The following is a 23,985-nucleotide window of genomic DNA, read 5'->3' as shown; positions in this document are numbered from 1 at the left end:
AAGCTATCAACTTCAATGCTACATGAAAGATTAATATTTATGTATAGAACAAGAATGAATGCAACACCTCCCATATTTCTCTAAAAGCATCATCATATAATATATCACATAGAAGAAGAAAGAAGAAAAACTATCATACAAAAATAACCCAAATGTATCTGCTCCCCTGTTCATCAATAACTTCAGAGAAAAAAAATAGAGGAAAAAAAGAGAAGTGTGAGCCCGGAGTGGCCGGAGTCATTGCCGGGTATTCTGTAATCTAGATCCAATCATTTTGCCCTCAAATTTCTTGATACCCCAGGAAATATCCCTCAATGTGGTGTCCAGAACATAGGGGTTCCTTTCAAACTCTAGCTCTGTCACATTCAACAGGTTCCGGCATGGCTCACGCCTTTGTGCAATGGTTCCATGGTAATGGTAATATTTGATTTTGCTCTCTGTCTGGTGTGTTGTCTTGCCATCTAGGTTCTGTGACATGTGCACTCCAGTGGCAAAGACACTGCGAGGTTGAATTGCGTATTTGCGATCCCTTCTAATGCCTTTCTTCACATCTCTATATACAAGCTTCTCAAATCCCCATTTCCTGCAAATCACAACAGAACAGGTTGATCAATGCCAAAATATGATGTGAAAGGCAGTTTCTTGATAATAATAATAGAACAGGTTGATCAATGTCTTGATTTCACAATTTTTTTCCAGTATTTTTAAGTCAGCATGTGGCCCAGTGGTAGAGGTCACTTTCCATTCCTGAAAACAGTCTCTTGACTTGCCCGTGCCCAACTCCACCCACTGCAGCAGCCTTGTACACGGAAGTTGTTTACATATCTTTTAAGTCAGCATCGATCTTATTTTGAGATTGACATCCACATTATTGAAGGTTCTCAAGTATTGTATTTCTTCAAACTTTTTACGGATTATTTTGTAAAACAAATAAACTTTCATCACCATAATTGACATAAATTTGAAAACAATGATGCTTCAAGCATCTTGATAAAGAAGGGAAAAATAAAAGTCGAAGCTTAGTTTTGATTATCCCCAAGAACTGAAGCAGGCTTTTGAACAAACATTGTAATTGCCAAAGTCTAAATCATTCATGAGAAACAGTCAGTTTATAACAGTATTGAAACCCCCCACCCCACTTCCACTTGGCCTACCACTAAATGAAGAGAAGAAAGAATCAGTGACCACACGACATTAGATGAATACTTCCAAACAAATACAGACCACTTGATCTTTCTCATAAGTTTTCAACATCAATTCTAAAAAGTTACCATCATCAACCACCATAAACACCACATGATCATAAACAAAATCATTTTAAACAAAACAAACAGTACTATTGCAGGCATCCAAAGTTTCAGTAGACAACTTGTTTTCCATGTATAGCTTCTAGTTAACACTGAACATGGCCTCCTTCAATAGGTAAAGACTAATCTAACCTGGCCTGCGCTCCAGTCCAGAATATGCAACACAGGATCTCAGACTAAATTCTCATGGTATGTGTAAATGAATTCCTATTTCAGCAACATGTACATAATTCAGAAAGAACAATCAACCGTGTTCTTAACTAATTATACCAAGTAAAATTAATTACCAAAACAGAACAAACAAACCACTGCTTCATGTCATAGCAAAAACTAATTCAATGCTGCTCAAGATGATCTATACCTAAAATTCTCAAGCAATGCACTGTTGAGCCTAACAAAGTAGAAGAAAAAATTAGTGCCAAAAACAACTTAATTACCTGTGCAATTTGTGGTTATCAGCAGTGAGGCAGAGCTTGCTGTTCATGGGCATCTGTTCAATGGTGAATTGAGAATACTCCGACAGAGAATCGAGCACCGACTTGAGGGTATTCTTCGGTATATAAATATACTCATCAACATCAAAGAAGAACATCCACTTCGCCATAAATCTGTATCTGTGTAAACAATCGTTCACCACCATGAATTGATTGTGATAATACCCATCAAACCTCTCCTGTTCCCTTATATCCTGCACAGTGACATACCCCAGCTCCATCCATGGCTTCAACACCTCCATAACTTCCTCGTGAATCCCTCCGGCGTCGTGTATTACGAAGTGGGATTTCGCACCGAACAGCCTCACGTGGTACACTATCCACTCCCTCACTCTCTGAGGGCTCAAATTGCCATACAAAGACGATCCACAATAAAAGTAATCGTACTTCGGCGTGGATGTAAAAATCGACACGTCTAGGCCACCGGGTGCTTCTTCAAGAACTTCAAATCTGTCGGTGAGGTTAAACTTGGTGTCTCCGCCTCCGGAAGTGGAGGCGTGGAGAATAAGCTTCCCACCGGAGTTGTCCCCGTTGATTTGCTGCTCAAAAGTGCAGTTCACAACAACAACGGTGTAGACACGACCATACCCCCAATCTGTAAGGAACTTCTTACCAATAGTGGTGACAGAGGAGGAAGAATTGGAGCCAGAGACCCACTCGCATTGGTAACTGGGTCTGCTGTACACATGGATAGGCTTGGAGGAGAGACCCACAACGGCAAAAGTGTTGAGTCCGCCTCTGTAAGCTCCCATGGTGATAAAATTGTAGGCGGCCGAACCGTACCCATTGAAGGCTCGCTTTAAGATTCCGTTCTCGAGAACCTGATCTCTTTCAACAGACGGTGGCGACGGAATTGGTGACGGAGTTGGCAACGGTTGCAAGAGGGGCGGCTCGGATAGTGGTGGGGTTTGGGAGATGTTTGGAGGGGCAACGGCAGGGATGGGAGACGAGATTCTGGAAATACAGAGACGGAGATCAGAAGTAGTAATGGTGAAAGGGGAAGAAGGCAAGACTTGGATCAGAGTGGCAATGCCAGCTAGAATCAAAAGAGCCGTTAAGAGAAGCTTAAGCTCTGTCGCACAGTTCCACACCACACCCAGAACCATCTTCTTCTCTTTCTCATTGGGTTTAACCATCTTCCACACCAATGAACAAGCTCTGCTACTCTGTTGATCCACAGAGAGCCGAAGAAAGTAAGAAGATAAGAGAACTAGAAAAGCAGAGAAAGAAGGGTACTATCTCTCTCTCTATCTGCTTCTCCGGCTTTTCTCTGCTGTTTGTCTCTCTTTCTCGCTTTTTAATTTAAGTTTTCCTTTATCTTTTCTCTTCACTGTGCAAAAAACTGCAATAATCGACATGGGAGTATGGGGTTCATCATGTGATTTGTTAAAGCAGATAACGGTGTGATTAAATTAAACAAAAACATAATTGGGATTAGTGAATAGTGGAGAGTGTGATTCGTCAAAGTAAACCAGAGATTAGTTAATTTTTGATTAAGCAAAGAAAGACGCGTCAGAATACGGTGGGTGGGTGGCTACCCCTACTACTCCTACGAATTTTTTCTGTCAAAGTCCTAACGACGACAAAAGAAAGAAGTGTGCATATACGACTCTTGCTTGATTTCCCGTCTTCAATTTTCATTATTGCATTCAATTATTTTTTTCACTAATTTTGTTGGATTTGGAATTTTAGCTTTTGTTTTTCTTTCGGATTTATGCGAAACTTCCATGGTTTTTGGATTTGTTTTATAGTTTTATTATTGGTGAAATTGTATAAATTTAAGTATGATTCAGCCTCATTGCTATTAAATAGTGGTTGGATGGAGGAATTAAGTCTTGACCTAACCGGTTATAATAAATAGTTGTGAATTTAATTCTTATCGAATCTATAAATTAAATTACTATTTACTTGTCTAGCATGAGTGGTGAGAGTTATTATGAGGCTCATGAATTTATCTAGTGCACATTCGACTTTGATGCTAAGTATTATTTTTTTCATTTTGAAGAAATGGAAATTAGCATGTTCATGTCAATAGTTAAATTTAAAATATTTGTGCTTAGATTATATTTATTTTTATGAATTTCTCCGATCTTATTGATTATTTTGGTGATCAAACGACTAACGAGGGGCATATGCTTTAATAATTAGGACTATCACCGTGACCGTCGGACCTACTAACCTTTTTTATTGTAGGTGATCAAGATCTAGGGAGAAACTTTTTATCTTGGATTGAAGAATTGAAGCTCAGAGCCACCAAATTGCATAAGGGCCCAACAAGGTGATAATCTTGTTCCATAGTAGCCCTCGTACTTGCAGGTCGAATATATGTGAATTCAAGCTCAATTTAATGCGAATAGGAAAAAAAAATCATAAACTTTCCCGGTCTCTTGGGTTGTCATTCAGGTATGTTTGTAACCTTAATTAATTGTTGATTTTGCAATTTGTTTAGTCAATTGGATTATGATTAGTATTAAGTTATTAACATAGGAAATTGATTTCAAACATACTGTTAAAGTTTTAATTGGAAAAAAAAACTAGTACGTATAAATACTTAAATAGAGACTAAAAAAAAAATTAGTACGTATTATTTACTTAATTATTAAGAATTTTATTATTGTGTTATTAAGAATTTTTTTGATAAAACGGTTTTTTTTTTATTGTTAATAGAAATTCTAGTCAAATTAGTATTTCTAATTTTATTATAAGTATTTTTTGATAATTTCATATCTATTATGGTTTTTTCAAGGGTTGTCCCTGTTAAAAAAAGAAGAAGAAGAGGTGCATATGTCTGCATTTTATTTGGCAATTAAAATAATATATCCAAAAACTGCAATGATATTATGCTCAATTCATTTTTGGTGTTTTGCAATCAAATTTTGGATCTTATGGTCACCCACCCAGTACAATAGAAACGTCAAAGTTGATTTTTTATAAGAAAAGACAAAATTATTAATTTTTTTTGTCTGGTAAAGTCAAAAAAAATTAATGAGAACATGAGATTATACAAGAAAACCGGTAATAATGCGTAATTTTACCAAAAGAGTGGATAGCATGACACGTGTCTAACAATAAGTGGACCTATTGATTAAAATTTCACTAATTTTAATAATTGCATAAATTTTTTATTTTCTAAATACATATTTAGTTTCAAAAAAAAAATAAATAAAAATTTACATAGTATCGTTTGAAGTTAGGTCCTAAAAAATAAAATGAAGGAGACATTTTTGTAAGTTTCTACACATAAATTAAATCAAATGATAAATTAATGTGACATATGATTTAAAGAGTTTGATACGTGGAAGGTTGTGGAGCAGCTGGTGAAACTTGTCAAATACATCTACATCATAGCTTTGCACTGTTTTTAATTATGACATTAAAACAGAAACAAAAAATTAAGGTTATATTGAGGTTAACTAAAGTGTATTAATTAGATTAGATTATGTACTAATTTTATGTTGCGGTGGGGATTTTTTGTTCTTTTATAAATACTTATATTATTATTATTATTAGGGATAAGTATCCATTTGACCCCTGTACTTATCAAAACGAGTCAATCAGACCCCTCTACTTCAAAACGGACCATTCAAGCCCCTCTACTTTCGACTTTGGGATTAACAGGCCCTTCTGTTAGTTAGACGTTAAATTTTGCTGACCTTGCCGTTAAACTATTGACATGTATTTTTTTATTTTTTTATTTCTGAGGTGGAAAATATAAAAATATAAAAAAAAATATAACAACCCTATTCTTCATCTCTGCTCCCCCGCCGACATAGCACGACAACCACACACACCATCTCCGTCGTCTTTCACCTTTGCCGGCCAACGACCACCCGAAAACCTTCCCTAGCCGGTCACAAAGGTAACCCGACCAATTTCGTCCATTCTCGACTATCGCATCTGCCATAACCACCTCACGAAGCCCACGATCATACATGGACAAAGTTGTTCGATCCGATCACCAGAGGGGCCTTCGACGGTCACCACCCATCCAAAAAGAATTCCCAAACCGAGGCGCACCTTCTCCACCCTTTTTCAAGCTGGAACAGCCACCGGAGGAGGAGGACCCGTGAAGGACCCAAACGGGTCAACCTTGACCCGAGTACAGTTTGTACATTTTGCAAACAGAGGCAATCATTTTTATTGTTTCTCTTTTGTCCATGTCATTTTTATTTTTTTTCCAAAGAATTAATTCCATGTCACAAAATGTTTGTCACATCAGCGACCATTTAACGTTTGATTAACAGAAGGGCTTGTTTTTACCAAAGTTGAAAGTAGAGGGGCTTGAATGACTCATTTTAAAGTAGAGGGGCTTAATCCATCCGTTTTGATAAGTACAGGGGTCCAATGGATACTTATCCCTTATTATTATTATTGTTTTACATAAATAGGTGGGGACTTTGAAAAGATTCGTTATTAAATGATTGTGCACATAGTGTGTGGGCTGGCAAAAAAAATATACACCCAGTTCATCAGCCGACGCCAACCAGTCGGTGGTCTTTCAATCATGGCTCCACCACATGACATGACCCATTTTTGTCAAACAACTAACCGTCTTACTCCCACCACATATATATATATATATATATATATATATAGATTTACATATATAGAGAGATTTATCCGGGGACCGTTCCAGCCTCCAGGTCCGAACCCTAACCATCCCACCCTTGTCTCACCTTTTCATAATCGTGGATTTCAACACAGATCATTTGAGTGTCAACATAATAATATCCGTAGAGCGAAAAAAAAAGGGGTGAGATTTCATCTTTATCTTTCTTTTAGATTTAGGCAATTCTCAATTTATCCAATTTGGAGTAAACTATGTTTTTAAAATTCAACGATCCATAATTTGTACATGACATTAAAATCCAACGGTCCATTATTTATACCTGACATTAGTTCGGTACATTGTGTACTAGACAGTGCCCAATCCGAATATATCCAACACATAGTTGTCTATGGTTGGTGTTCATTAAATTTGTATAGTCTACAAATGTAATTCTTCTGAATTAGTAGTTTACAAACTGATACTATCTATCGTAGGCCTTAAACAAGTCCTTAAATCTTGGGCCCATTTAGTCAGATCTTTGGAAGCCTTGCCCATGGTCAGAGAGAAGTAGTAGTAAGTAATAAATATGGTCAGGCTGTAATATAGTCCAGTTTGGTGCATACTGGATCCGTCAAGGATGAGGCATTGCCTGCAGCCTGATATACATGTAATAAGTATAGGACATTTCTTGAACCTGACAGGCTGACACAACTAAAGCTGGAAAAAAGAACCCAACTTATTTTTACCTTTTAAGGAAGTGAATTGATTGTTCTGGCTTTGGATTCCTCATTAATGTTAGTGTCCTCATCATTGCACTACTGTAACTATAGTCTATAGGTTACAATGATAGAAAGAAAGAAAGAAACCAAAGCATTTTATTTATTAACTCACTTATGATTCTTTTCTACTACATAGCCGTTACATTTTATTCTATATATTTTTTTCTTTTTCATTTTTTAAGGTCCATCAACGGTAGAAAACTACACTGCCCAAGCCCAAACATGTGGTCTGGAGGCACCGGCGGGCAGTTGCATTCTAAGAGTTCTAATTAATTGTTTGAGGAATTAAAGAATTCAGCCCAAATCCATAGTCCGGCAGAAGTGCGTCCCAAAGGCCCAAATATCTATAGTCCAACAGCAGAAGATTGGGCTCTATAGTCTAGGCTGATTATGTTTAATTGTTCTAAAATTGCTTTTAGATGACCTACTATAGTTGTGTCTATGTAGGCTAAAGATTGGGTTAGAAGGGGCAATATTGATCCAAAATATTACCAAATGATCCTCATAAATTTAAGAAACAACGAATATTTTGGAGTTTTTGGCAAAGGCGAGGGGTTATGACCCCCAACAACAACGTGATTCTGTCCACGTTTGTATTTACTATTTTTCGAGTGCGTACTTGATAAATTTATTACAACCACATAGAAATTCAATGTATGGATTCGACAGTAAAAAATAAAAACTCACAAGTTGTGCTGAAGAGAAACTCAAGTCATCTAAACATGCAAATATTTAGCTTAAACCAAAGGCATGCACTTTCGATCATCGCCCACAATTTCAACACTTCCTTTCTTGTCTAATCAACTATTCTTGTGCCATATATGTATGGACCGTGGTTGCTTGTGATTCTATAAAGCCGTTTCTACACTACGATTTTGAGATCGCCAACGCAGTGCATTGGATGTGTCTTGGACAAGTGATCAAGTGGTCATTGGTGAGACCAGCAGCTTGCATGAATGACTGAACAATAGTTGGTCCTACAAACCTAAACCCTCTCTTCACCATGTCCTTGCTTATGGTTTCTGATTTTGAGGTCTTAAGAGGGACTCTCTGGCATGATCTGTATTGGGTGCTAATAGGCTTCTGACTCACAAACCTCCACAAATACTTGTCAAATGACCCAGATTCCTTCTTAACTTGGAGAATACATTTTGAATTGTCAACAACTCCTCGGATTAGGCTTAAATCAAGGCCGTAATCAGTACCAATTGATGTGATTTTCTTTTCTGTGAATTTGGCAACTTCTTCTGCATCAAACCCGGAAAATGCCTCCCTGAAAGATTTGCGCTTTTTCAAGACTGAAGTCCAATCTGATCCAACTTGTGCACCAGTTAACACTAATAGTTCAAACAACATCCTGCAACAATGGCAGAAGGGCTCAAAATAATATCATTTTTGACATTTTCCATTGATTCAGGATATATTATGTGTGCTTGAGGAAGAAAGAAAGCTAGACAACTTACATATCATCGTGGACAGGAACGCCCCATTCGTCGTCATGGTAAGCAACATAAACAGGATCTGCACATTCTAAATCCTGTTATTTACTTTAAAAAAAAAGGATTACTGTTTATGGGGGAAATATCAGAGGTTTTGAGTTCTGGTACCTGAATTAGATGTCATGTATCCACATCTATTCTCCTCTTGAGCAATAGTACTCGTAGACGACAAAGAACCAACCGAAACCACCTTTGTTTCTGACTTGGCAGATTTAGTCCTTCCATAATGAGCAATTCTCAATTTTCTCTGTTCCTGCATTGTAGCAACTTGTTCTCTCCTTTTTGCTGCAATGCTACCCGGAGCCTCGACTTTCACTGAATTGTTGTTAGCACCGGCTTTCTTCGACGTCTTTGTAGTGGAGTTGAAGGCCTTGTCATTGTTTCTTGTTTTAAGTAATGGTGATGATTTTGGTGATTTTAGCTTAGGAGAGATAGGAGGGGACACTGAAGGCCTAGTACTAGCAGTACTAATTGGTGTTGGTGAAGGTTTAGGTGACAAAGTAGGAGATTTTGGAGAGACTTTCTTAAGCGAACTAGGCCGTTCCAAAACAGGAACTTGGTTCGATTTCGGCTGAAGAACAGGACGGCCATTGATATGATCAGGCTTAGAAAACTTGGAGTAGCACATATTTTGTTTGTGTGTGTGTGTGTGGAATGAAGAAAAGTGAAGAACACAAGGGAGGGTTTATAGAATGGCAAGTAGGGTCAAGCCCTTGTGAAGTTGTAACATGGGTGGGTTAGGGTCTGCCATACAGTTTCCTCATGCCTAGGACACTGTTTTCTCTTTTTTGTCTGATGGGGCATAGAAAATGACTCTGACAGATTGAATCATGGAAAGTCTCCTAACCCTAACTGGGTCCATATTAGAATAGTTTTTGATATATTATATGTTATGTGAAGCGGATGAAAGTGGTGCCAATGCCAGCTCTGTGATGGACCCTGCATTTCATTTTCAGTTTCTGCCTTTTACTGCTTGAATACTCCAAAGCCTAATCCTCAAGCTGAAGTGGGGATCAAGGCAAAATAGAATAATCATGATAATTGTGTTTGTCCCAAAAGCTAGCTGGAGTGAGTTAATTAAAAAGGTATTTTTGCTTTTTTTAGTTGGTGACTAATCAAACTCATGTCTCTCAAGGCATTGTTCTTTTTATGGTTTAAGTTGATGCTGTTATGATGGTACATGTTCAGAGCAAGTTTTCTTCTTTTTGCCCATTTGCTACAGCATTAGCAGCTGACGTGTGTGCAATGGTCCCAAACCCTACCCGCATGGGCTTCAATCCAATCACGTTGCGGCCTATTTGGCAACCCGAGGTACGTTTACGCTCACTCAACTGTATGAAGACCATGGTGAGCTGGGTGGTTCTTTGGTTATCAAAAAAAGGTCCCAAACCCTAGTTGCCACAATGGACCAATTCGGTTGATAATGAAATTTCTGAATTTCCTGTGTTTGATACAAAAAAAAAATGATATTCTTATCATCTTATGTCATGCACAGTTGATTTTGCCTTAAACGTGTACGCATATCAACAGACAGAACCATTTACAAACCATTTTTGAAGAATTATGACTAATATTGGTCACTGATCTATTAATAAAAAACAAATAACACTATTAATGCAGGACAGGAAAACAAATTAAAGAAAAAACTCAACAGCAGACATGACCACACTGATACTATCTTATCAGCACTCAAGATACACACATGTCCTCCAAAATGCAGTTGAAATGTAATTTCAAGAAGAACAACGCATATGTAATGTGTTTCTCCAACAAATTTGCATTTTTTTTAAAAAAAGAGAGAGGTACCTACCTGCAATACAGAATCCATGCAGAACACATGATTGATTGACATTTTCACAGTAAAAGAGCTTGATCATAAAAAATTCTGTCTTTTTTCTTTGGCAGGGATGAAAAATTTATCATTAGTGGAATTGTGGAGGATGATAGAGACTTGTCATATAGGATGTTCAGTGTCCTAGGAACAATCTAAAACATATGGGACCTGTGTTATCAGTATATGATAACATCAATCTTGATCACTATTCTGGCTAGTAGATGCCAGTGCAAGAAATATTCTCTAAAATTGTAAAAAGAGAAACAGAATATTGACAGAATGTAAAAAATGCAGCTTCTCCATTGATAAGCATACTCTATAGAAGTGAGAACCCATGTTTGACCTCAAATATAAGGCATGTACAAGAACAAGAAGGAAAAAAAAAAACTGCCCAGTTCAATGAGTTACGAAGGGGATATAGCATGCGTAAAGAAAGCAAGAAGAAGAATTTTTATCTTTAAGGGCATGATTATTAAGATTGGATAAAGGAAGAAGGCGGTCCTCAGTAGCAAGAACTCGTTCCCAGTAGTTATCAATCCAAAAAAGCTCGCACAACATCATCTATAGGAGCTCGGCATATCGGACATTTCCCACTGCTCCATTGCAATTCATGTGCACACTTCAGACAGGTGCACATATGGCCACATCTGAGAAGCATGAAGAACAACTATTCAGAACAACGAGTACTCGGGATGCTTAGAAATCGAAATGAGAATCGACAATATCAAAGTAAACTTCAGCAGCAAGTACCTGTACAAAAGTGAGTCAACTTGCATTTCATAGCAAATACAACATCTCCGATTCTTAAGTGCCCTATCAAGTGAATTATTTGCATCCCCTTGAACTGTGATGATAAATTCATAAGTCATTCATTGAAATGGTAGAAGAAAAGAAAAGCAAATTATACGCAAAATAAAGAAAAAAGAAGTCAAGGACCCAAAAGGTCCAAAGCTATCAATTTTTTGGTCTTCAAGCTTGTTTACCATTATGGAGAAAAGAAATAACTTTCTTAGAGACATTCTGTCATGACTATATAATCTTTCACATAACATCAGAATAAGCAAAGCCCTCCTCGGATAATATTTTCTTTTCCTCCCAACGAAATAGGGAGTTCAGTACTTCAGTCTAGAGCCATGGCGCAATCATCTTTTACATTGATGTTCTTATTAAGAATGCTCCTCTTTAGGTAAACGTCAAAAGATTGTCTTTCCCTGAACATCTTTTGACCATATATATCACATAAATCTTTGGTCATGGTTTTTCAGACAAAATATCACGAATTCAAATCTCTGAACTTACATGAATGTACTTCCCGCTTCATGGAGTTCAGACATTGCATTTGCATTTCCATGCAGCTCTGTATCGATTTTCTTAGCTCAAGCATTTCACGCTGCATTTGCACCATATGCCCTCGTAAGTCACATATGAGTTCCATTTCCTGCATGTCCAGCAGTGTTATTTCATTAACCATAGATCTGAAACTTTACACAGAATTAGCTCTTAAATTGAACGGAAAACTTACAAGAGAAGGATGGTTTGTTGAGGAAGAGCACTGTCGATTCTCCATATGGTAAGAGAGAAATTGCGGATGTTGTTGTGAAGATATTGAGGGAGCTTGATCAGAATCATCACTAATTTCATGAGATCTGTAACTCCATGACCTAAATGGAGATGGAGAATGCATTTGCAATGATTGTGAGGACTGACTGAAGTAATCACTGGCTTCAAGATATAGATGACCAGTTGGAGTTTCTCTTTCTTCATACATTTGCTCATGGTAGATTTCCTGCACTGGTCGTTCTTCTATCGCACCAGCCCTTCCTCTAATCTCTAGTTCTTCTCTTTGTTCCTCTACCTCAACTATACCCCCTTCTCCTTCTTCATCTTCTTCCTCACGTTGTCCTTCTGCCTGGACTTGTCCTCTACCTTCTCTTCCTGCTTCTTGTTCTTGCATTCGTACTCCAGCCACATTCTCATCATCATCTTCTTCTTCTCCTTCTTGATTGTCAACTTGTTGTGTATGACCTTGTAAGTGAGCCAACACCAATTGGTGCATCCTCTCCTGACTGTCATCATCATCATCTTCTTGATTGCTTGTTGTATCCGTTTGTCTTTGTGCATGACATGTCATCAATTGGTCCATTCTGTCTCGGAAGTCACTAGAAAGGACACTTGATACTGTTTGTCTGCAATCGAAAATTTGAAATTAGATTGACGTTTAGTAAAATAATGAAAGAACCTATACCTTGAATGTGATCATTGAGCCAAAATACAACTACTGTAAATTGGTATCTAGAAAACTATTGTTTATCCATTCATATATCCTAGCTTCAAATATACTGAAACAAAATAATCAAAATAGATCAATCAGCTTCGCTAAAATGCCGTATCCATAGGGTCGCTCACTTTCTCTTTTTATGGTTGGTATTCCTACTGATAACCTTCAATACTTGAATAAAATCATCCCATCTCTGGCTATTAATATTGATGCATTGTGAACTTAAATGAATTGTAGGGGAAAAAAAGCATGAAAAACAGGGCAAAAAAGAAATAAAATGATCATTATACCTTTCAAGGAGTCGGCGTATTTCTTCATTTTCTGAGCTGTTGCTAAGCATCTCCTCATACCATGCTTGCCTACGATCTTCCCAGAAACTCCGTGGACGAGCAATATCACTAAACCAATCATATGTTGAGCCTAAAAACTCATGTGGCTCATAAGCCTCTTGTTCTTCTTCCATCTCAGGTTCACTGCTCTCATTCAAGGATCCTGTTGTTTCTGCAATTTCTTCTGAATCTAAATTTCTATTGTCGAAGCTTGTCTCTTGCCACATGACATTTGAACTCAGACAGGATACTTCTGGAAGGGCCTTGCTGACTTCACTCCTCTGGGACACGGAGTGTTCTCCTAGTGCTGTGCCTGGCTTCTCCGAGGCAGAAACATCATGAGGCCTACTGTCTTCACTTAGTCTTTTGAGTGTAAACACGGAATGCTCCTCTGGTGCTGTTTCCTGCTGCTCAGAGGCAGAAACATCATGAGGCTGACTGTCTTGACTTAGTCTTTTGCATGTCAACATGGAGTGCTCTTCTGACGATGTGCCCTGCTGCTCGGAGGCAGAAACATCATGAGGCTGACTGTCTTCACCTGGTCTTTTGAGTGTTGGAGCATTCTCCAAACTGTTTACTGTCTGTCTATCAGGGCTTCTAGAAGTAGTTGTCGTCATGCCTTGCTCCACAGCTCCATTAAATTTCTCCCTGGAAATAGGAGACATTTCATGTTTATCCAATACAGAAAACGGATTATCTCAAATCAAAATGATTTTCCATGCTACAAGATTATACTAATTGAGCATTACCTCCTAGAAACTTTAATAAGATCATTTCCTTATACAAGCTATTCCAATAAACGGTTTTCATATATTTCTTGCATTGTCAATTGATACATCAAAAGGTCATTCACAGCAACAAAAGATGAAATCAACATTTTCTAAATCATCATAATATAAGTATGGACATGTTACTGTCCTCGTGAATTTACAAAAGTTAATGAACATACCTTAGATGCACGACGCCAGAACCTTGTTTCAATCTGCTCAATTGAGGAGCTGCCTGTGATTTTGTGCACAGTTGATCTTGAATTGCCATTCCACGTTGCAAGAACCTAAGACGAAGCATGGACTGCAACATAAAACAAGAAGAAGTGAGTGAATATATATGCTTCCACCATAGGAATTAACAAATTGCAATTCATATTCACCTGAATGCGGCCACGTTGTGCAAATCTTGACACGACCTGACGCTCCCCAAGTGAGCAAAGCTCCTGCTTCCTGTCGCGCTCCATCTGTACAATCAAATCATTGAAAGCTTGCCTTCCTCGGATTTTTGGCGAACACACTATCTGCATCAAAGGCCCTCTCAATTCTGACTGATCAGACCCTGAAGAGAGCCTCCGGGAGGGTGAATTGCAGGCGCTAATGCTATGATGTTCGTGATCATTGTTGTCAGCGAGTCTCCTAATGATATCAGCGACTCTAACCACCCTCTCGCTCTCTCCGGCATCAGAACTCCTGCTCTGTGACAATGTAGGCGGTTCGCTCTGTACGGTTCTCTCACATTGTGATTCCCAATCCATTAAAGACTCATCATTGTTGGTGCGAGTCTCCAGCCTTTCATCACCAGAGTCCAATATTTCATAGCTTCTTGATTGTTCTTTGGCGCCCGAACATGGTTTCTTTGTGCTGTTTGATCGATGCAGCCTGGCCTCCCACATTTGAACGAGTGAAGAAGCTCCAAGATTTTGCGCTCCGGTGGACTCTGATTCTTGGGTCCGTCTTGTCTCGATGTTGTCCGACACCATCTCCCGTGCTTGTCTCCATCGATCAAGAATCCGAGCATGTCTGGAGCTTATAGAATTCTCCTCTGTTTTTTCAATTTTGTTGTTAATCCTCCTCAAGTTCCGATTTTGACAACTATTCTCGTCGTTTGAAGACGAATCAGGATAAACAGAAATACAATTGTGGACAAGTTGTTTCAGATTCTTCTCAAAAGCAGCGGCGGCGGTAGCGCTCTCTCTGCCGAATCGCTCATTCCTATTGTGGTCTCTGAGAACGCAACCGAAAGGGGCAGACGAAGCGAATTCCACTTGCGACGATGCCATTTTCGTCATATCAATCCAAATTCATAACTGTTTAATCAAACTGGAGATTGAACATTCATCACCAACCCGCTTCATCAGTTTTAGAATAAATTGCAAAAACAAAAAAAAAAACCCTGAAACAAATCTCTCACCGCGAAATCAAGGGTTTATTTTACCACAAAAGACAATCAATCCCTTTTGGGGATTCTATATTTAGCGAAATCAGAGAAACTGTTATCTATAACAGGAAAACAAGAGCGCATTCTAATAAGAAACAGCGGGACTTGTGGTGGAAAACAGAGCATGTGTGGGGGAGAGACGTTGGGTTATAGCCGTTATGGATGAACATGTACGGGCCCACAAAAGAAGACTAATTTTAGCTACAAAAGTTAGGTCATGATTGTACAAGAGAGCATAACTTATAGTACCTATACATATACTAAAGAAAAAACTATAACTAGATTTATCTTTTTTGACTTTCTTCATTGTAACGTTAATTATGTTACTTTATATTTATTTTTTGATTGGATTCTTGAGATTTTGACATTATTATTCTCCCCCATAAATGTTGGTGTTCAACAATTTAGTTGCTTAATGTTGGATTGTATTCCTTGTTTCACACACACATACTCATTTTAAAATCTCATAGGAGAATTATATGAGGTCATAACTTTTAAGGTTCAAAATATTTTAAAAAAATATATATTTGTAATCCAAAAATATATTTGTCGTTCGAAATAAAAAAAAACATATATAGAAAAACAATTTTGACCCAATGCTTGTTATACAAATTTACCATAAGTTGTTTTCATCCCAAAATCTTTGAATTTTGGGAAAGATAATCCATTCAATATTAATGTTGCCAGAATGTTGGATTTCAGTCCTTATTCAATATTTTATCTAAAAGAACGATTTTCACCTAATACTCATGTACCATTTGTTGGATACTCATGGAGATTAAAAAAAAAAGGTTTATACTTCAAATTAGATAGATGGAAAATTTGGATTTTTTTTGTGAAATTTGGAAGAGGATCACAAATATTCCATTATTTTTTTGATTAATTATTAGTATAATTGTTTCAATATATTTGAAGAACCATGAACATTTTAACAATTTGGGTGATAATTTAATTGGTGAATCTCTATGTGGCAAAACTTGGATTCGAAAGGTTATGAGTTCGATTCTCATTGGAAACAATACTCTTGTAATCACACGTTGGACTTTGATCCATCTTACCATGTTGTCAGGTGAAAAACTTATGTACGCGCAAACTTGATGATATGAGTTTAGATCCATATTTGATGTCTAAAAGGCAAGTTTTGCACAAAATAAGGAAATGGTAAAGTGGTAAATTTGCTCACAATAAGATTGTCCACGTGGTGTAACGTTGGGTTAAAACGACGGCGAAACCCCGATATCCGAGCATCACTAGACGAAGACGACGCCGACGAGACCAAAATTTGCAATTGCAAAGCAAAAGCTTCATTGCAAATGGCACTGACAGTGACGATGATCGGGGCCTTGTGGGGTTTGAGTGTGCAGATGCACTCCAACGCTCTTCGGAAGCTCCCTTACATGCGTCGTAAGTTTTTACCCTAATTCTTCTCCAATTTCTTTCCTAATCAACATGTGAGGAAAAAAAAAGAAAAGATCTGTTGGGATTACGATTAGATTTTTTTTTGAGATGCTTCTTTCCTAACCAACATGTGAGGAAGAAAAGAAAACGTCTTTTGGGATTACGATTAGATTTTTTTTGAGTTGCAGATCCATGGGAGCATTTGATTGCGATGGGATGTGGGTCGGTCTTCGCGAACCAGCTGGTGAAATGGGACAAGCAAGTCGAAGAGGACACTGAGAAGATTGTTCAGAAGGCCAGGGAAGCCAATGAACGTCGCTACTTTGGTTCGTTTTTTCTATAGCTTCACACTGCATCGATTTTTATTCGTTAATTTTGTGCTTGTGGTGGTTTTGGGTTCTATATGAAATCTAAACTGAATTCGAATTTGTGCTAATGCCCAGGTTTAGTCTGCCAATTCGATATAGATAATGTTTGGTGTCTAGATAGTGACATGTGATCAGCATTTAGTTGCCAAACTCATGTGATAATAAAAATTCAGACTTGATTTGAAGCTGGTTTTGAGTTCCAAATGATTTGTAGATCATTTAGTACCAGAAGCAACAGACTATATTTTTATACATTCAATCCACTTTTCCTTGACGCTTCTATAAAACATGTCGTGTACGTATAAAGCTTTGAGTAAATTAAGATTGGTGATGGAGGTTATTTGGAGTGTTAACAAGTGGTGCAAGGAGGTTTGTTGGAGGCTTTTGGGGCTGGAATAGGATGAAGAAGAGTCACTGGTGTATTATCTTTTATTTCAGATGATTTTTCTAAACTTTCAGAAGGTGGATATGTGACGAAGCATTTTTTTTTGAACGAAAAAATTTATTAACAGCACCAAGGGGGTGCAACCGAAGAACAAAACAGATTACATAATCTTAATATAATCGAAAATATTATAACAAGTACTAATCAACCAAAGCTTAAGCTCTGAGAGCCAAATCATTATGTTGGCGTATATTCTACTTTGCTTTGAAATTTGTTATTGGTCTTGCAGTGAATCATGCTTAAAGTGAAGTTATAAGGTCGATGTCTTAGCAAGTATCATGGATTGTATTGTACGATCCTTCCAAGTTCTAATCTTGGTCTTCCCTTGGGTGCGAATGTCAAAATATTTTTGGGGCCCAAATTTAAGTGGAAAAGGAGTTATCTCTCGAAGGGATGGAGATTAGCTCTTAGCCTCTTAGGAACTTTGTTGATCTTGCTGGTTCACATGATGGGTGAATTCCAAAGAATAGATGAAAACCATATGGGATATGGGTGTGAAAAAAAGGGTTAAGCAAGAATGATGTAGTTAGTACCCATATGCTGGCTTTTGCAAAACAGGCTATTAATGGGAGCTGGCATTCTATACTACTTGTCTATAACTAACTATGGTTGTAGCTGACATTCTATATTTGGGTCGGCGCTTGTTTTCTGTATGAGACAAATGAACTCTAAGAGTGTGTTTGGATTGAGGGATTTGGAGGGAAGGGAAAGGAAGGGAAATAGAGTTTCCTTCCAGTTCCCTTGTTTGGATAGTTTATCAAAAATTAAGGGGAGGGATTTGAGGGGATTTGGGAGGAAGATTTTATTAAATTTTTGTTAAAATTCTCTCTCCAAAATGGAGTCATTTGGAGGGAATGGATTACTAATTAAGTCATTTGTAAGTTAAATATCTATTTTACCCTTGTACATAATATTTTAACATAAAAATAAGGATAAATTAGTAAATTAAACATATTTTCTTTCCTTCTTTTTTTTATCTATCCAAACATGGGAGATGGAAAAATAGTCCCCCTTCCCCTCCCTTCTTTTCCCTTCCCCCCAAATCCCTCAATCCAAACACACTCTAAGTTAATTATATTTACTATTTCTGTGTGGGTATGTGATCCTCTTCTTGCTAAGAGTAAGCTCTGGTGACCATGCAACTCAAATTTCTCTCATCTTTTGGCTTGGAAGATAATGATTTGATGTTGAAATTATAGGACTTTGCTGTTTCGTGTAATAGCAAATTTGGTTGATGTCGTAGGTCGGTTTATGGGCAAAAGTAAAGTTGTCAGTTATGGCTACGTTTACCTAAAATGGTTGTTTTGGAAATTCATCTATGCTCGTTACAGTGGAAGCTCATGTATGTTGTGTTGCTAAGTCTTCGGGAACATCAAAAATCCTATTCTCATTTTCTTTCAGTTTTACTAACTGTTTTAGTATATAGTGATAATTCTCGTATGTGCTTATTACCATTTCAATGTCCAATTTTCTTGATATTGGTTCAACTGATTATGTTGTAGATGAAGACGAATAAGTATTTGCAATCATCCTCCAGACAAGAACTTCTCTATTTCCTCCTTATGTTATGGTCTATAGACACTACTGTTTTTGCTTTTCTATTCGTTACTTCATTTTGGTGGCTTACAATCTCTCTAGTTTTTGCGGCATATAAGAGCTGTGATGCTCTAATGATGGTAATTGGCCAGACTGTAATAATACTAACTGGAAGCTGAGTTACATTTTTCAGTAAGAGTAGCTGTGGGCATGTCTTAGACACGGCTTAAATGCGTAAATGCTTGTGTTTCATCTATAATAAACAGATCATTACTGAAATGTATTAGCTTTACCAATGTTGTTTATGAAGTTGTGGTGATATAAGCATCTGGCTGTATTAAATTCCATGACCAATGCAAGACACCAATGCATCCGCCATTCAATGGTAATTGCTTTTCAAATTCACTAGAAATAGTAGAAACTGATAGCAGCAGCAATAGGTGATTAGAAATTGAAGCTGCTCAAGTTCATCTGCCCACTTTTTTTCATTGAGTTACCATGGTTTAAATCCTCACAATTTAGGTGAAGATATGTTGGTCAAGCCTGCCCAAAATGCAGACAAGGCCTATTAGGCTCTGGCCTAATGATCACCATAAAACTTGAAAGACTGCAAATGTACGATTTTGGCATGAAATGTAAATAAATCAAACCGATTGTTTCCCTAGCATCAATCAACTTAGAGAGTAGTTTTGTCAGTTATCCATGTTATTCTTCCCAAAATCCAGCACGCTATTGCTAATAATGTGTCGCAGTTGATCACACACTTGCCGGGATGATGGCCTCTCTTGTGGCACTGTTTTTGTGCACTGCAATGCTAACTCAAGCACTTGACATGCTGCACTTTCTTCATCTGGCAAGAGTGGCTTCAGTGCAGGATCAATCAGCTCCTCGCGCTCTGAACCTTGTGTTTCAATGCCTTTCTCTACCCATCTAACCATGTCCATCTCGACACCAAAAGTTGCATCTGTCGGCATTTTTCCGCTCACGAGTTCCATCAGCACGATACCCATGCTGTAAACATCACTCTTCTCTGTGGCTTTCAGTGAATATGCATACTCTGATGACCGGCCACATAGACATTTGTTAGAAATGCATAAATAGTGAAACAAGCAGTATTACTGCTTTAATTAGCAGAACATATCACGTACCTGGAGCAATGTAACCATAAGAGCCAGCAAACCATGCACTTGATTCTGTATGCGAGTCGTTGTAGTCTTCGACTACCGCTTTTGCCAGCCCAAAATCTCCCAAGTGTGCTTCCATATCGGAGTCTAGCAACACATTGCTTGATTTAATGTCCCTGTGAATGATCCTCGGCACGCAGTCGTGATGGAGGTACTCAACTCCATGAGCTAGTCCCACTGCTATCTTCAGTCTTGCTTCCATGTCAAGGCATTTCTTCTTCTTGTTATTTACTGTTTGCTGGTGCAGCCAGTCCCAGACACTACCATTCTCCATGTACTCATATATCAACAGATTTGAACCTGCTCCTCTGTTGCTGCAATACCCCATCAACTTCACCAGATGCCTGTGCCTTATCCTCCCAAGCGTCTTAACTTCTCTTGTGAAGCTCTTGTTCAATAAGAAATCGTCTTTCCACAATATCCTTTTGACTGCTAATGTTTCTCCGGATGAGAATTCGGCTTTGTAGATTTTTCCAGACCCTCCTGAGCCGATGAGGAACTCGTCACTAAGACCATTTGTAGCTTCCATGATGTCTTCCCATCTGTAATCTCGCTTGCCAGCTCCATTTGGGAATATCAGTCTTCGCTGCGCTTGAGTAGAAGTGGAAGAGTAAGCACAGTTCACTTCTTTAGCCCTCTTCATGAATTCCCTTTGACGTTTCAACAAGATGGCTCCGAGTATAAGTACAGCAATCGCGGCTAATGTTGATACTGCTGAGATTGCAACCACCGATGACTCGCTTAGCCTTGATTGCTGCTTCTTGGATCTGATGTCATTGCAGTGATCAAGCGGGCTTCCACAAAGACGCAAGTTCCCTTCGAATGCCTCAGGAGGCCAATGAGAGAATTGCTTCCCTAGTTTTCCTTCAAGATTGTTGTAAGAGAGATTAAGCTTGCCCAAGCTACTCATGTCACTGAGTTCAGGAGGAACTTCTCCCATAAGTTGATTGTGAGACAGATCAAGTGCTTCCAGCTTAGATAGAGTCCCAAGAGTAGGTGAGATTTTACCACTTAAATTGTTGTAACTGAGATCTAGAATGCTTTGAAGATCCTTTAGTTGGCCGAGCTCGAAAGGGATCTCACCATTGAAGTTATTTCTTGAGAGCCTGAGCTCATACAGCTTGCTTAGTTTACCAATTGCCGGAGGGACTGGCCCGGAAAGGTTGTTCTGGTTGAGGTTAAGGACATTAAGTGATGCCAGCCTACCAATCTCAAGAGGGAGCGTTCCATTGAGCGAATTGCCATCAAGAGAAAGTACTAGCAACTTGGAACAATTGAATAGTTCAGGAGGAAGAGACCCAACAAATTGGTTGGAGGAGAGCTTAAGCTCCCCCAACTGAGGCAAACTTCCAAGCCACCGCGGTATTGGCCCCGAAAGAAAATTGTTGTTTAGATCAATGTGGGTCAATTTCTTGCACAACAAAAGCTCAGCTGGAATAGGTCCAGTGAGCAGATTCCCTGAGACATCTATGAGTGATAGTTCATGAATCTTTCCTAGTATCCATGGGATTTTCCCCGTAAATCGATTCTTCCCTAATCTCAGCCTCTCCAGCATAGGAGAGTTTCCCAGCTGGGGAGGAATTTCATGGTCAAATGCATTGTTTGTGACATCAAAAGAAAGAAATGAATGCGAGCTACACAATGCAGCAATGCTACCATTCAATCTGTTCTTCGAAAGATTGATTCTCGTCAAGTTCGCTAAATTCACAAGTGAATCAGGAAGATTACCTTCTAGGGAGTTATTGTATAGCATGAACTGTTCGAGACTCTGAAGAGACCCAAAAGTGTTGGGGACACCACCAGAGAGACGATTATCCGCCAAGTCTAGGATAGTTAGTTGATGACAGTTACCCAGTGTAGCGGGAATCTCACCGACAAGCTCATTCTGCCTGAGATGAAGCAAATTCAATCCCTTCAACATCCCAATAGAGTCCGGAATATTCCCACCGAATCGGTTTCCATAGAAATCGATCATTTGCAAGTTTGAACAATTGCCAATCTCTTTTGGAATCTCCCCAGATAACTGATTGTCATAAAGATACAAAATTTCTAGATTGCTGAGCATCCCAATCTCCCTTGGCAGATTTCCCTGTAAATTGTTGTGATACAATGCCAGTGCCTCCAGGTTGCTAAGGTTTGATATGAATGGAGAAATTGAACCCACCAAGCTGTTGTTGTGGAGAAAGAGATCTGTCAAATTAAGCAACTGATAGAGCTCAATTGGTATTGATCCATTGAGAGTATTATTGGACAAATCAAGTTGCTTCAGTGACTGACACTGGCTCAATTCTCTTGGAATCTCTCCATATAGTTGAATTTCTGATAAAATCAAGTGCTCCAAGTTGGGAGTGTTGGAGCAAATGTTCTTTGGGATAACCCCAGAGAGATTGTTGTTTGTTATAAACAAGTAAACAAGCTGGCTCATGCTACCAAACTCCTCTGGAATTCCTCCTGTGAGCTTGTTCACTGATAAATCAAGAGTCTGAAGATTACCCAGTTTTGCAATTGACCTTGGGATTGGACCTTCAAGTTTGTTCCCCATGAGATTCAAGTAGTTAAGCTGAGTCAACTCGCCGACTCGAGTCGGTATCTCACCAGAGAGGCTGTTGTTTGCCAAGTTAAGAAGTTGGAGATTCCGGAGACTACCCAATTCAGATGGGATTGACCCATTTAGGTTGTTCATAGCAACAGTGAAGACGGTGAGGCTAGAACAATTGCCTAGCTCAGCTGGAATCGGACCCTCTAATTGGTTCTGTTGCAGTACCAAGCTCTCAACCCGGTTGAGTTGGCCGAGTTGGGGAGGTATTGGGCCTGTAAGACTACATGAGGCTAAACCAAGAGTGACCAGATTGACAAGATTGCCAAATGAGGCAGGGATTGGTCCACTGAGTCCGTTGTCACCGATTCTCATAACTCCGAGTCTAGTAAGTGAGCCAAGCTGAGTTGGGATGGACCCAGTGAGTTGGTTAGAGAACAGAAGCAGAGATTCCAATGAAGAAAGGTTAGACAGAGTGGTTGGAATGGGACCGGTGAGACCGTTCAAGGAAAGATCAAGGTGGAGCAGGTTCTTCAAACCACCGAGTTCGGGCGCTATTGACCCGCCAAGTGACGAGTCAGAAAGGTTGAGACTCACCACGGCCACTGTTCCATCCACCGAGTTCCTCCCACAAGTGACTCCTCTCCATTTACAAAAATTTCTGTTCTTTTTAGACCAATCACGCAGAACTCTTTCTGGGTCTTCTGTAAATGACTTCTTCACCTCCAAAAGAACAGAAAAATCATTGCTTTGACACAACACAAACCCAATCGAAAAACAGAGCAGATGAACAATAACAAGTGAATAAACTTGTCTTTGCATTTGCAGCGCCATTTCTGTGAAAAAGAATTGAATGTCTCAAAAGAATTTGATGACGAAGAGGGACTAAATAGTTTTAATTCATGTTGGTGTTCATAACTGCATGAATTGAAGAGCTCTGTTCATGCATGCATTGATAAAGACAACTAGTGAGATTGTATTGGTTATGGTGATTGGCGGTGGCAGGAGCAGTGATTGGTCTTGGATAGTGAGAAGACGCGTGAGACAGCCATGTGAGGCTCTGCATGATGGTTGAGTAATTCTTAATGGACAGCAGAAACAAAAACAGGGGGTTACCGTGGAAAAGCAGAGGAGTCTTAAAATTGGTGAGAACAACAGAAAGAAGAGATAAGAGAGATCATGAAATGTTGTCTGTGGAGTAAATGACAACAAATTTGTATTAAATAGGGGAATGGTCTGGT

At 38.7% G+C, this 23,985-nt stretch overlaps 5 protein-coding genes across 5 annotated transcripts; 1 reads left to right on the top strand and 4 right to left on the bottom strand.

The window, feature by feature from the left end:
* LOC119989349 (galactan beta-1,4-galactosyltransferase GALS3-like) lies at positions 1-3,158 on the bottom strand. The gene is made up of 2 exons (XM_038834799.1): positions 1,745-3,158; positions 1-583 (listed from the first exon to the last, which is right to left on the bottom strand). Exons 1-2 carry the CDS (start codon positions 2,935-2,937, stop codon positions 238-240), a joined length of 1,539 nt encoding a protein of 512 aa, XP_038690727.1. The 5' UTR covers positions 2,938-3,158; the 3' UTR covers positions 1-237.
* Positions 3,159-7,841: 4,683 nt separating this feature from the next.
* On the bottom strand, positions 7,842-9,257 carry LOC119990073 (probable GMP synthase [glutamine-hydrolyzing]). The gene is made up of 3 exons (XM_038835890.1): positions 8,737-9,257; positions 8,593-8,650; positions 7,842-8,486 (listed from the first exon to the last, which is right to left on the bottom strand). Exons 1-3 carry the CDS (start codon positions 9,254-9,256, stop codon positions 7,997-7,999), a joined length of 1,068 nt encoding a protein of 355 aa, XP_038691818.1. The 5' UTR covers position 9,257; the 3' UTR covers positions 7,842-7,996.
* A 1,476-nt stretch (positions 9,258-10,733) lies between these two features.
* LOC119988380 lies at positions 10,734-15,399 on the bottom strand. Its single transcript, XM_038833398.1, has 7 exons — positions 14,220-15,399; positions 14,019-14,140; positions 13,031-13,717; positions 11,985-12,648; positions 11,762-11,900; positions 11,213-11,306; positions 10,734-11,109 (listed from the first exon to the last, which is right to left on the bottom strand). Exons 1-7 carry the CDS (start codon positions 15,126-15,128, stop codon positions 10,995-10,997), a joined length of 2,730 nt encoding a protein of 909 aa, XP_038689326.1. The 5' UTR covers positions 15,129-15,399; the 3' UTR covers positions 10,734-10,994.
* Positions 15,400-16,491: 1,092 nt separating this feature from the next.
* LOC119988573 lies at positions 16,492-19,326 on the top strand. The gene is made up of 3 exons (XM_038833657.1): positions 16,492-16,681; positions 16,864-17,001; positions 18,991-19,326. The coding sequence occupies exons 1-3, from the start codon at positions 16,591-16,593 to the stop codon at positions 19,002-19,004; spliced, it is 243 nt and encodes an 80-aa protein (XP_038689585.1). The 5' UTR covers positions 16,492-16,590; the 3' UTR covers positions 19,005-19,326.
* A 285-nt stretch (positions 19,327-19,611) lies between these two features.
* On the bottom strand, positions 19,612-23,877 carry LOC119989980 (LRR receptor-like serine/threonine-protein kinase GSO1). The gene is made up of 2 exons (XM_038835770.1): positions 20,173-23,877; positions 19,612-20,081 (listed from the first exon to the last, which is right to left on the bottom strand). Exons 1-2 carry the CDS (start codon positions 23,576-23,578, stop codon positions 19,717-19,719), a joined length of 3,771 nt encoding a protein of 1,256 aa, XP_038691698.1. The 5' UTR covers positions 23,579-23,877; the 3' UTR covers positions 19,612-19,716.
* Between the last annotated feature and the right edge of the window lie 108 nt (positions 23,878-23,985).

This window comes from Tripterygium wilfordii, chromosome 21, assembly GCF_013401445.1.
Source record: "Tripterygium wilfordii isolate XIE 37 chromosome 21, ASM1340144v1, whole genome shotgun sequence".
NCBI classification, from domain to species: Eukaryota; Viridiplantae; Streptophyta; class Magnoliopsida; order Celastrales; family Celastraceae; genus Tripterygium; species Tripterygium wilfordii.
The sequence above is the reverse complement of the archived record's forward strand: the minus strand, read 5'-3'. Positions and strand labels throughout refer to the sequence as shown.